The sequence below is a fragment of the Arachis ipaensis genome, chromosome B4, assembly GCF_059453495.1.
Source record: "Arachis ipaensis isolate K30076 ecotype BB chromosome B4, ASM5945349v1, whole genome shotgun sequence".
Taxonomy (NCBI): Eukaryota; Viridiplantae; Streptophyta; class Magnoliopsida; order Fabales; family Fabaceae; genus Arachis; species Arachis ipaensis.
This window is the reverse complement of record NC_142439.1, coordinates 126,606,924-126,620,319: the sequence shown is the minus strand read 5'-3', so window position 1 is coordinate 126,620,319 and position 13,396 is coordinate 126,606,924. Positions and strand designations below refer to the sequence as shown.

The 13,396-nt window shown below is 40.2% G+C and overlaps 1 protein-coding gene and 1 pseudogene across 3 annotated transcripts; one reads left to right on the top strand and one right to left on the bottom strand.

Annotated features, from left to right (window-relative positions):
* The first annotated feature begins 712 nt into the window (after positions 1 to 712).
* On the top strand, positions 713 to 1,365 carry LOC148569133 (uncharacterized; annotated as a pseudogene).
* A 3,661-nt stretch (positions 1,366 to 5,026) lies between these two features.
* On the bottom strand, positions 5,027 to 13,180 carry LOC107639753 (mediator of RNA polymerase II transcription subunit 33A). Of its 3 annotated transcripts, none has more exons than XM_016343346.3 (11): positions 12,706 to 13,180; positions 11,514 to 11,861; positions 10,911 to 11,230; positions 10,689 to 10,780; positions 10,242 to 10,605; positions 9,885 to 10,095; positions 9,687 to 9,801; positions 8,976 to 9,137; positions 7,477 to 8,104; positions 6,869 to 7,075; positions 5,027 to 6,236 (listed from the first exon to the last, which is right to left on the bottom strand). In XM_016343346.3, the coding sequence occupies exons 1-11, from the start codon at positions 13,113 to 13,115 to the stop codon at positions 5,113 to 5,115; spliced, it is 3,981 nt and encodes a 1,326-aa protein (XP_016198832.1). In that variant the 5' UTR covers positions 13,116 to 13,180; the 3' UTR covers positions 5,027 to 5,112. The 3 variants fall into 3 exon arrangements, with proteins under 3 accessions (XP_016198832.1, XP_020977296.1, XP_088340187.1); XM_021121637.2 differs by having other exon boundaries at positions 8,976 to 9,160; positions 9,687 to 9,793; XM_088484061.1 differs by having other exon boundaries at positions 9,885 to 10,102; positions 10,252 to 10,605; positions 12,706 to 13,164.
* Positions 13,181 to 13,396: the final 216 nt, after the last annotated feature.

Genomic DNA, 13,396 nt, shown 5'->3' with positions numbered 1-13,396 from the left:
TGCCACTTCTTGTATCGTGGATCTACTATAGATTCTCGTGTTTTAGTCCGGCGGGATACGATCTCGTCAAATTCCCACTTGCAGCTTAGTATATACATATTGTAAATAATTTTTTAAGTTACGAACTAGTATACATTGAACACTTGTTAGCCATTGTGGAATATTATCAATTAAATTCTGTTCAACTATTTTTATCTATGTAGGTTGGCAGGACTAGGACAACAAAGTAGAGATCGTCATGTTGGCAGGATCCAGAGTCTACACCGCCACATTGATACCCTGACATTTGACTAGGTATGACCGTTTTTGGGTTCTATATTTTTTCAATGCATTGGTAAATCGTTTCTAATTACGGTACTTTAATCCAATGTGAACAGTTTCAGTTACACTTTATAAGGATCTTCAGCTGCATCAGATTGCACTCGACTGGCTTATGAGTGATGCAGAGATTTATGCATGGAGGATTGTCGTCCCTATTGTCTGCTTTCACTTTGTCGAGTTTCATCATGTTGACAGAGTGAAGGGGCAGCTAGGGGGCAGCATCATAGGCCAGCGGATCCGATGAATGTCAACGAGTATCTTTTCAAGACGAAAAAGGAAGATAACACCTGGTGGCCCAACATGCACCGTGAGTGGTACAATCTATTCAGGGGTTGTTACCAGCTACAACACTTGGTTACAATTGATGGTCATCTGGACCTTTGTCCTATACATGAGTACCTTACCTGGTGGCAGCAGGCCTGTAGATTCAGATTTCTGTCGGGGGAGGAGGTCCTTGCTGATCCCAGAGCAACAACCCCACCGGCTGATATCCTACCGGCGGCTCCGGGTAAGAGAGATGAGTTGTAGTTACCACGGGATGTCCCAGATCAGAGACGACGGGCAAAGAGATGACCTCGAGATGATTTCTGGAGACCAGCACAGAGGGTATGTGATTAGCATGTCAGGCGGGACGGTGGAGATCCTTAGGAAGGTGGCAGAGATGAGCATTTGTTAGACGAGGAGGCTGAGTGTGCACGACAGGAGGATATACTGGAGGATCACACGGCCGCTGCACATGCAGAGCTTCTGTCCAACGCATTCTTTGCTGAGCATGAGGCCGACATGGCTAGGATGCTTATCCCGGGTACCGCCATCCCCAATCACCACCCGGATGATGACACCGCCTGGAACTAAGCCCAGTTCGACATTGGCTCAAATGTTGAGATAAACCTCGATGACATGTTCCAGATCGTCGGTGCGACTGGAGATGTGATGGATGAGTTGGCAGGTCGTTATCAACAGAGGAGAGACCATACTGACATACTAGGATCATCGAGCGATGTATCCGTTCAATATGGTCAGCACCATCATCATATTAGCTGACTCCACTGTCAGGCCACCAACAGTATGGATCCGCGCCATCATCGTATTACCAGACTCTACCTCCACCACCACAGTCACCTTTGTCGGGATTGGTTTGGCTACCTCCTCCTCCGCTGCCACCCGTGCATGGACCACATCCTCCACCTCCACCTGTGCATGGACCAGCTCCTCCACCACCACCACCACAGCGGACACCCCCTATTGCGAGCCACCCAGGTTTTCGTCCTTGTCCAGCCCGTCCTCCGAAGGTCTCTCGTCCTCGTGAATGTGGGACTGGACACCATTTGAATCCAGCAGGCGGATGATGTTAGTGTTTAGTATGGATTAGCTTTCTTTATGTAATGTACATTATGATTATGTATTACGATCATCAGTTATGCTTTTTTAGGTGATTATTCATGTATGAGTCTAGATATTATGATCATCAGTTATGCTTAGTCAGTTGATACATCATGTATGCTTTTTATGTTAATGTTTTAAGTTGATTATTCATCAGTCATGCCTAACGTTAATGCTTTAAGTATATGTGAAAGCAACAAGACTAAAAAATAATGGATACACTAAATAGAAAGATTGATTGTTTCATTACACACAAGAGATGAACATAATAAGTAAAAACACAGATTGTTTCCTTATACATAGAACTTACAACCTTGCAATGCAAAGCCCTAAACCTTAAACCGTCGATCGTCATTGATCTTACTGCTGTGCATTAGGACACCCCTGTCTCGTTGTCCCTCTCCTAGGCATAGCCCACATCTCTTCTCTGTCCGCTCAACGGCATCCATCTCATTCCATAGCTGAGTAGATGCCGGTTTTCCGTTGCCTTCCATCGCATGACCGGGTTGGGCTTCAACTGTGCACCGTACCATGGAGGCCATATCTTTTTGTCGGGTATCGCGAAAACTCCATCTTATATACGTTGAAAACAGATGCCATCTTGTACACGGGATCGATGAAATGCCCACACTCGATGCTCACAGCTGCACATGCCACCAAGGCGTGTCGACATGGGTAATGCAATGACTTGAACAGACCGCAGTCGCATGTATCCATGCTAAGCCGAATGCGATATCAAGTCTGCAACCATCCATCCACTGGCTCCAGCTCCTCGACACTGAACACCGATGCCCTCTGGTCACAATGGGTGACTCGCATCATCGACAGGCTCTCCCTGTTCTTCTCTATAGCTGCCAACAGCTACTGTGAATATATATGTCCACTGTTTAACTGAGCATGTGCTTCGCGACCTCTGCTCATAAGTAGCTGTTGCAACCTCTCATACATTGCCTGAACGATCGCAGCAATTGGAAGATTTCTCGTTCCCTTCAACACCGCATTTATACACTCTGATAGACTCGTCGTCATGTGATCATACCGACGACCTTCGTCACAATGCTACAGCCACAAATCCTTCCAAAAACGAAGAGCCCAATCCACCATGTCACGGGATAGTGTACCCAAAGAATCCAAGTACCAATCGCAACCCTCCTTGCTTAGACTGTACGCAATATTTATAAGGTACCTCTTACCCTCGGCCGATTTGTACTGTGAATTGAAATTTGAAGCCATGTGCCAGATGAAGTAAGCATGATATGCCAACGGAGGATGCCATCCACTGTGGGGTCTTTAAGGGCACCGCAAATGGCATGCGATCTACCTGATATGATAAGGATGCCAGGCTGCGGAGTCACGTGTCTCAAATTCAAGAGAAAAAATGACCATGACTCCGTTGTCTCCGACTTAACTAATGCGAAAGCTATGGGAAGAATATTGTTGTTACCATCTTGAGCCACAGCAATTAATAGTACGCCCCCGTACTTTTCGTACAAGTGTGTCCCGTCCACAAATGCAAAAGACTTGCAATGTTTAAACGCTTCAATGCATGGAGAAAATGCCAAAAAATCTTATCAAACTGACTCCACTCTCTGTCAACCATGTCCATGTTGTAATAAGGAGCAGCAACGCATTCATGAATCATACTGGGGAAGCACTCATGCAAAGCTTGTAAGAGCGCAGGTATTCTGTTGTACGACTCTTCCCAGCGATCTTGACAATCGATTTCTGCTTTGCCATCCACACTTTTCGATACAGGGATTGAAATGGTAACTCTGATGCACTGCACTTTACAACATGAAGATAGACACTGACAGATCAGTTTTGTTCATAGGTAACACAACCTTGCAAATCAAACCACTATCCAATTGAGCATGGTCTTGAGACATGGTTGGTGCTAGACAAATATGTGCTCCACCGAACTTCCACACCTCCTTACAAATTTCTCGTGGATGTCAATTTTTAGCAAAACACAAAATTAACATAATAGACTCTAATGCATCGAAAATAAATCGTAACATATACCAGTAATTCAAGTTCTAACGTAGTGCTACACGAAGACTCCATGGACAAACGTTGGTAAATTGCTTACAACGACAGTAGTATTTAAGCCTATCTGACTTTAATACGCTGTACTCCGCATTTCGTCGAATACTGTAGTTCTTCACCATCATTAGAACTGCTTCACAGTTCCTGAACCTATGGCCAACTCAGAATTCCACACCACAATCCGTATTGTAATCCTCTCCGTCACCGCCATTCAGAAGATCGTCGGGCTGCATTGCGTCCAAGTTCAATGTCTGATAATGGCTAGGAACATTCGACAATCGAGGAATGGCCAAAGGGGGAGGCAAGAGAAACCTGCCAACACCGCTGGTGGGAGTCTCCGACACATACTCATCTTCGGAAGCTGTATCGCTAGAGGACCCGGACTTGGCAACATAAGTTGAATAACCCTCATTGTCATCCTTGTTGGCACTATTCATCAGGCTGGGCGTAGTGGATCGGTGTGGCCTCGAGTGGGACAACTTCAGGACTCGAAGGACACGGCCCACCACCAACAACCACGTCAAGGACCACAGCATACAACCCCATCACATACTACGGCATTAGTCGTGCATGTACGTCGAACATTACCTTCACATGCTGATATCCATCAATCCGAAATAACCAATTGGTAAATCCACCGTTCGGAAGCGCATGCAGAGATCTCGCCCGACCTCCTTGGTACCTATTCCCCCCCCCTCCCATATGACCGTCTTTAGCGCATGTAGAGTATCAACCCGGTTAGTGCGCAACATAACAGTCTTATCAAACTTAAAAATCACTCCCTCATCACCGTGATTGACTATTCCATTGGAATAAACAAAGAAGAATTGATTATTCTCTATCAAAACAAAACGGAGTGAAGAGAAAGAAAATATTGGTTTGTGAATTGTGGGAGGGATTGTATTGGAATGGGCTTTATAAATAAAGTTATTATCCAACATATCTTGGATACAGAGACACCTGAACCATAATACACATGTCCCAAGTGCTGAGACCAAAAACTGACCATTGACTGTATCTCGAATGCCGATGGTGGAATTATGGTAATGTATATATCTTGGGTGCTAAAACCTCATTCGCTTTTTGCGCATATATTGGGTACTCAGTATCTGATCTCTGCCCTAATACATATCCCGGGTACACTCAGGATATGACTCGACGTAACCCAATCACAGAACGAGATCTCAGACGCCAAAATATGTTCGTTTTTGGGTTGTACCCTCAGCATCCAAGATGTCTCGTAATGCAATTTTGTAAATACCTCACTATTTATGCATTTTCGTAAATAAAATGTTTATTTTATTTAAATAAAAGAAATCCGCAATTTTGGCATTACATTAAGTATTCATTCATTCAAAACAATCATGAGCATGGCATCGGAATCCTCTGCTCAAACTCAACCAAATTGACAAGTTCAGCAAGAGCTCCCATAGCTGCCACTCCCCCTCTCTGCAACAAAGAAAGTGCCAGTTCATGTTTATGCCATCTGCATAATCCGTGCGCCAATTTCCTCAGCGTCTCCACCTTCACTTCTCGAATCCATGCCGGTGCATAAGTAATCATAAACCCCACCAAACTTGACACATAAGTTTTCCATGTAACAGGGTGGCAACTGAGTGAAATCTTCCTCTCCATTACTTCTGCCAAGAAGTCCAAATGGGCCCCGACCGTGCGGTTCCTTCGAGAGAATGTCCATGATGGTAACTTGGCACCAACACCCCATATGAGTGACCCTGAAAGTATTAACAGGTATGCCATAGAATAACCCTCAAGAATGTGACACACAACACTATCATTGTTATGCTTCACATCCCTTGATAGCAGCCAGGTAGGAATAGTTTCCTTGTACAACTCCTGAACTAGTAGTATACCACCCGCTGCACATAAAAGGCTCGCCCCGAGCATTGCAACTTCTTTTGCGCTTTGCATGGCTAGGGACAATGATGGTGATGGTTCACTAGATTTTATGCGAGAGGCCGCATTTGCCCTTGTGCCGTTTAATTCATTAGAATATTGTGTAACAAGGTCTACGATTACATCAGTTAGATACCGCACATTGTGTATATTTCGACAAGACCGAATAAAAAGGAAACCTGGAGCTACATAAGGATAGGAACCATGGGCTGAGAAGGTGCTCCCCATCAGACCATTCATGCGACATTCGGCAGTTAGCTTTGAGTTTGAAATGCACAATGTTCCAAGAAACGAGGAGAAGCAACTTCTCAACAGCTGGGCAACCGAAACTTTATTGTGTCTGAACACAGAACGTGCACATGACACAACAATGAAGTTGTGCCAGCGGCGAACCTTTTGTGCCCAAAGAGAGCCAATTATAGGCATGCTAGGCAAAGGGCAACCTGATGCACAATTTTCCAAAGCCGCTCCAGTAATGGAATGCATGTATTCCAGGTTCTTGTCGAGTTTGAAAGTGATGGATAAACTCACAAGAACTGCCATTGGTAGAGGAAGCATTACTGGTGAACCATCTGCCACACAATAAAGATGTCAAGTAATGAAAATGCCTTTGATTGTTCAATCTAGAGTATCCTTATTAGGAAAGATAAGGAAACAATCAAGTATGCAGATGTACTTTAGTTTTGCCAATGGCAGCAAGCCAAAAACATGTGCATGGTGGATGGCATTGTGGTCAATAAAGGAAGCATTATGAGGACATGTTAAAAAAAATCAGACTACCTATTATGATACATACATAAATGAACAGGACTGACAAATCAATATGAAAACAATCCAATGGATAGACAAAGTGACAATTTTTTTTTTTATAAAAAAAAAAATAGGGCAGCCCATGCACAAGACTCCTACAATGAGGGGTCTTGGGGAGGTCCATGTGTGCAGCCTTTCGCCCTTATTTCTGGGATTTGATCCCATACTCTACATGTCACATTGCAGCAACTTTACCATTTCATTGAGGCTTACTCTCACAAAATTTGCTTTTCTGTGTCAATAATTAATTAGAACATTAATGGAATGCTAAATTGTAATTAGAACATCTGCTTTCGATTTCCTAATGTATGCAATGTTTTTTTCTAGGACTCGGCATGGAAATTAGTAGAATTCAAACAGGTAAATAGAGTATTTAATTTAATCAGCAAAGTACCGGAAGAATGACTGGGAACATCGACGCCAACAGAAGTTAGTATAGTTTTTATTTCTGACTCAATTGATGGAAGAAGTGCTGCTGGACTAGGCCAATCTGTTCCATTCATTAGAACTGGTTTCCATACCCCACGAGTAACTTCTGAAGTAAAGTAATCCATAATTGCTGTGAGAGAAGCTGGGAGAAAATCAACAAGGTCTCTCAGACCTGCAATTGAAATGGCACGTAATAGATACCATGATACAATGAAGTCAGAACCAGAAACAGAAAAGGCTACCTATCCAATTAACTTTTGTCTGAATCAAGGAACCAACTTTTTGGTGTATTAATTGCATGGACAATTGATTAATACTTGTTTCCAAATTATCCCAATATGTTCTCAGTATTTTAAATCATAATGAAATGGTAACATAATTTATTACACTGGCTTTGACAAAATCAGGCCAAAAGTTTAAATTATTAAAAAATAGAAAATTTGACCAAAAGCAATATGAATCAGCAAGTTCATTTAGTTTACATGATTCAGTGATCAATCACTAAAGGGGCACTAGAAGGTAGGACAAATTTGACTGAAACAAAATCCGGATTGATGCATAGGAAAAGCCAACCTGTTGTCAAGTCCCGTGATGAAAGCCTCCCATGAGCACAAGCAGTTAAAATTGCTTCAAGGACAAAAGGAAGAACTTCTAGTACTTCCCATGCAGGAAGCACAGGTCTTTGAAAAGCATCTTCACCACATGCATTGCTGCTAGTTGGCGATGAAGAAGAATTACTCGATGAAATCACACCTTTAGATATCCTCTGGTAAATCATGCTTAGGATCAAATTTGCAACTTGATGAATGGAATTTCCAGTAGAAAGGCCAGAAAGGGATGAAGCAACGCAAGATTTTTGTTGACAGTACCAGGCTCGTAATTTTGGAAATGAATCAATATATACAGGTTTTACAGATGCGGAATCAGATGTATTGATTTTTAGCTTTTCTTGTGAAGAGATAATGCAGTTATTGTGCAATGACAAAAGATACTCCAAACCTCCAATTGCACCTCTGCCATCAGTTGCAAATTGGTCAAGAGGGGGCCTAGAGAATTTCCATAAGCGAATAAGGAAAAGAAATGCCAAAGAAAAAGCCATGTAAGGAGATGCTGAAGGTTCATTGCTAGTGCTATTTGATGTTGGTTTCACTGAGCCAAATGCCTCACATAATGGTAATAAAGATGCTGCAACTGTGGGAATCTACACAAAACAACCCTTGATAGAGTTATTGACATTAAGATGTGGCTAGAAAAGAAATTCAACTTAAGAACGGTATGTTTATACTAAATGCTTAGAAATGGGAAACGAACTATGGATAAACTATCTACAGTTGCTTTTAATAACTTAAAATCAATTTATATCAACTTTAACGCTGCCGTTAAGAATTTCTCTCTTTCTATCTACTATCTATACTTCTCTTCTCTACTACTTTCATTTATATCTCCAGAATAATTCTCTTAAATCTTTGCTTGAAATTCAAAATTGAAATTGATTCAAGAGTGTAATGTCAGTTCCATTTGGCACAAGAGCCTAAATTTTGGGAGAGGCTTGGATAGATCTCCTCTCCCAATCTCAAGTCCTTACAACTCTGACATCCCACCAATCACCCCTCCCCTTGTCTATATTCCTGGCACCCAACTATTGTGTATCTTTGCCCAGATTGCATAATTATAAATCCTTTCCCTCACACTCACCCACACACTGGAAACATGCCTTACCCCGTCATTCTTTTTAATTCTATCCTCTCAAGTAGGGGGGGAAATAGTAGATTGAGTAATACATTAGAATAAGGTGAAACAATATTACCTGGGATAATGTTTATAGGAGAATGGGATTTACTAAACTAACAATCACCATTCACCGGGGTCCCAATAGTGCAATGCATAAAATTAAGAATTTGATAGTCAAATTCGTATTTTAAGCACAAGGCCTAATAGTTTCAACAGGCTGCCAACTGCCAAGTGAACCCCCAAAATTTTATGTCCTCATTAATATATGGAGAAAAAAAAATCCAAAAGGATTATCATGCTCATACATCAATTAAATTAATTATAAAACATAATTCACTTACTACACCATGCAATGATAGTATGTGAACTGTATCAACAGAGGAAACTCCATGGAGGACAGCACTTAGCATGGACATATTATTGATCAAGTGGCTCCAAGATCCAGAATGAGTGAAAGGTACAGAAGAAGCAAGAAACTTCACCACAAAGTGGACAACATGTTCCTGCCAGGAAGAAAAAAGTTTGACTGCAGAATAAATACATGACTATAAGTCTATAAGGATACAACAGTAATAAGATTACTATAACAAGATTAGGAGTATCATCACAGAATAACCTAGAATTCAATAAAACCAAAAGACAGAATAAGGGTTTTGAGCAGTGTTTTTCACTGAAGAGTTTGTGCAAGTTAAGACATAATACAGAGTACCTAGTGTCCAGACAGCAAAGTACAAAAAGGTTGAAATTTTGTTTCCAGCTTAGGAGGAAAAAGAGAAACAGTATGCTCAGTCCCAGTGAAACTTGCATCCAGGTCCAAGATTTTTTTTTTTTTAACTTTTAGGTGAAAGGCCAAAGAGAAACAGTATGCTAAACTACTCAATGTCTAAATGTCCCCCTATAAAAACTTAAGATGTTAGATAGATGAAATCATAGTTTTTATATATTAATATAATATAAGAAATATACATTCAAGAAAATGCCTAAAGCACATATAATATAAGCAACCATACTATGAAAAGGACCTCCAATTTCAATATGGTAAGATTTGTCACCTGAATATACCATCCATGAATGAGGGATGCACCACAAAGAATCTTTGCAGCAGCAGGCTTTTCCACCTCTGATCCATTTATTGCAATATAGTATAACTTCTCTATCTCTGCCAGGCTAGGACAAAAGAAAAATTGTGAAGAACAATTATCAGCAGTTTAGATAACATCAAAATGAAATCATATTACATAATAGTAAACCTTGAGGCAGGGGTCTCAGTGAGCGAATTTATAAGGGAACCGTTTAATGGTGTTCCTTCCATAAATGTTAACCACGGCGATTTTTCAAGTGGAGATGAATCTGACAAAGATCTCGCTGAAGTAGAGACATAACCAGGCCAAAAGTACACTGATGTATCTATTAAATTCCTTGCTATGCAAGCTTCCACTATGAGATGCCTCAAGTTGCCACCTGAAAGCTATCAATTACTTTAGTACTATCATAGAGATATGGAGGCAAGATAATGAAGAAGTGCCAAGTATATGATATTAATGCTTTTTCACAGTAAATAATGCAGATGGAATCATGGAAGTAGAGATCAAGTTCACCAAACCAACCTGCTTTTACATTGGTATTAGCATGAATGCCAGTGGCAGATTCACTCTTTTCATTCATAGAACTATAAATGAAGCTTGCTGCTTTTCTAGCTGCCTGGTTGGATGCATCTACAACCAATGTGGGAGGGCAAAGGAGGCTGGAAAAGTGCCCAAGGATCTGAATAGATGAAATCAGTCCAAGTTTCCTAGAACCATCACTCTTCCTTTCATGACCATATCCAGTTTCCAGAGGCACTTGAACAGAAGAAAGACTATGTTCGGAGTCATCATTTAGAACATTTGCAATGGCCAAGGGGACAATAGACAAAAGCATGCTCATACGGGCCTCAAGATGGGGAATAGGGCCTTCAGGAGGATCTCGGTCCTGCAATAAACCAAGGGAGAGAAATTTAATTATTTGTTAATTCCTACCATAAAAACAAAAGATTGATGTGGATCAATCTCAACTCGCTGCACAAGACGAAGGGCTGAAAGCCAAACTGCTAGAAAAGTTTCTTGCCAGCTAGCTTGGTTAAATTTTTGTAATGTCTTGATTGATTCTGCAAGTAGGTCATGAATATTAGGAAAGGCTTGAAACCACATAAATTTCCTAAAACATATTGTTCATAAATGATAAACAATAACAGAAAGAAAAATTAAATCCAATGAAAACTCTGTCAGCAGATGTACCTGTAAGGACAATAATAGCTGACTTTGTCGGAATCTGTTTAGAATCCATAGAGTTTTCCATATAAATATCAAGAGGAACCCAGCAAGGAGACTGACAATATGAGTAGTTGAATCTCAATGATGCCATATTTTGTGATCCAACATCAACAAACTTTCCAACAATCTGATTCTTACTTGGGCCATAATCGAAATGAGAAACTGCACGGATGTTTGCAGACACTTTTTTTAGAACTTGACTTACTGATATTAGCTCAGCTGAAGTCAATTCAAGAGATTCGAGAAAATGAAACCTCTGTAGGAGGCAATTGAATTTTTCAGGCCTATCATCCATGATGAAACACAAGAGGGAAAATAAATTTGTCAATTACACAGCACAATTCCTGGAAATCAAGTGAATATATGCACATAAAACTGATGACAAATGTTGTATTTTAAAAAATTACACACTATATGTTACTCTCATATGTAGTCAAACAAGAAGTTAAACTGATCTAGAGTTGTTGTCTTACTCATATAGCAGCAATATTGTAGTGTAAAAAGAGTAAACTATTTAATTGGGCTGCTGAACAAAAGGGGAAAAATATAAATAGTGGGAGAAAATACATGTTCAAGAGAACAGACTGCAGAAGAACCACTCCTTTTTTGCTTTCAGTTAGACTTTCCAATATCTCTAAGGCCAAAATGGAATTTTTCTTCCTTATCTGTTCATGATTTTCACCTTTTTCAAAACTGTGGGTCACCTTATGATCAATTTCCATATACTGGTCACCCATAGGGACTAAACATGATCTTTCACTAGTGGATACTTGTAAACCCCAGTCGTTTAATGTGCTATCAATCAAAGCAATGATAATGCTGTAAAAGAACAGCACAAAGATATGTCCCAATTCCAGATCACGGATTTTATATGTTTCAGAAAGCTGAAGTGCAACATCAATAGAATTTATTATCCTGCAAGACAGGAAAGCTATTGTTAGAATTAACATAATTGACCAATATCTCCATCAGACCATAAATTGAGCAAAATACCAAGATTAGAAAAAAGATAATATAATCACTTTAAAAAGATAACCGTCTGTAACAAAACCTTCAATTCAATTTTTAACGTGTAAAATTTTTCAAATGTAAGAATGCTCCTATAAAAATAAAGTGCATGTTGCAAGGCAGCCCTTTAGGATCCCAAACACATTAGCAGCACCTCAATTCTTAGCCTTAAGAAGGAAGTCCAATATTATAATGATAATGATAATGGTAATAACAAAAACAACAATGGTAATAGTAACTCGTCCAACACCTAGCATTCACCAAAAGCTAAAAAAACACAGTAAAACTGAAAACAACAACAGAACAACGTATAGGAACTAGGAATATTGTCAAAGTCAAACCAATCCAATCAAGTACCACACATTACAAACACGATAACAAAAAAGCCCTTTATAGGCAAGTAAACCCACAATATGCAATTATTATCAATTTCACTAAATGCTACCGTCCAACTGCATAATTAACATGTTTAAACCCATTGTTCACTTACTAAACTCTGAATTTTCTAACAATGAGGCTAATCATGTTTTTACTCCATGCATGCATTTAAAACTAGATAGTTATCTGCATTCTCCAAACAAGGTAGTAATTAGAACCACAACATACTAGAACCTAACATGAACAATTTTAAAAAATAAATAAATAAAATAAGGGTTCAAACAAGTAGATTAAAAAAAATTACAAGGTAATACATGCATTGAAAACTAACAAAACTTTCTCACATTCAAAATTCCAAACACAAGAACATTACTTGAGCTTCGTTGAAGGTGTTTCCACAGTGGCGGGATCGAAGGTGAAGGCGTGTTGCACTAGTAGTGCAAGGAAGAGCGCGTGAGCCTGAGGGTGAGAATGTCGGTGAGGAATGACCCTAGAGGAGAGTAGAGAGAGTAGCTGGAGAGGGAATAAGAGTCGCGAAGAGAGCGCGTGGTGAAGAAACTTCCAGAGCCAAGGGTGGTTGTTATCGAAGCAGAGGTGTGAGACGAGCAGGTGAGCCAAGTCGGGACTCGGCAGGTGGAGTCGGAGGGAGTTGAGGAAGTCGACTAGTTCGATGACGCACGCGCCGGGAGGGCGGTGGTGGCGGCAGCAGTGGTTGAGGAAAGTCACAACCGTTTCCTTGGTTTCTTGGTCCATTTTCGGGTCGGTTCCCGTGACCATGGCCATTGGTGGCGCTTTGCGGTGCTATTTCAGAGACGTGGGTTTACTTTCTTAAGTGTATACGGTAAATTATTGAAATTAAAAGATTAGTTGTTGGATATATTACCTAAAAAAAAATAATAATACCTAAAAAAAAACTAGTTGTTGGCAGTTGCGGTTGATATAAACGTGGATCAATTTTTTAATTTTTATGGTTTTTTAAAAAAAAAAAAAGAAAATAAGGATACGTTTTGGGGCTAATTTAAAAAAAAATATTATTTATATATTAAAATTAATCACAATATATT

What these genes read in the sequence shown, in the direction of transcription:
- LOC107639753 (XM_021121637.2), bottom strand. Translation starts at nt 13,115, where the DNA reads ATGGCCATGGTCACGGGAACCGACCCGAAAATGGACCAAGAAACCAAG. An exon ending in CAGTCTGTTCTCTTGAACAT is followed by an intron (nt 11,231 to 11,513) that starts GTATTTTCTCCC and finishes CATGGATGATAG; the next exon opens with GCCTGAAAAATTCAATTGCC. An exon ending in TACTATCATTGCATGGTGTA is followed by an intron (nt 8,105 to 8,975) that starts GTAAGTGAATTA and finishes TGTTTTGTGTAG; the next exon opens with ATTCCCACAGTTGCAGCATC.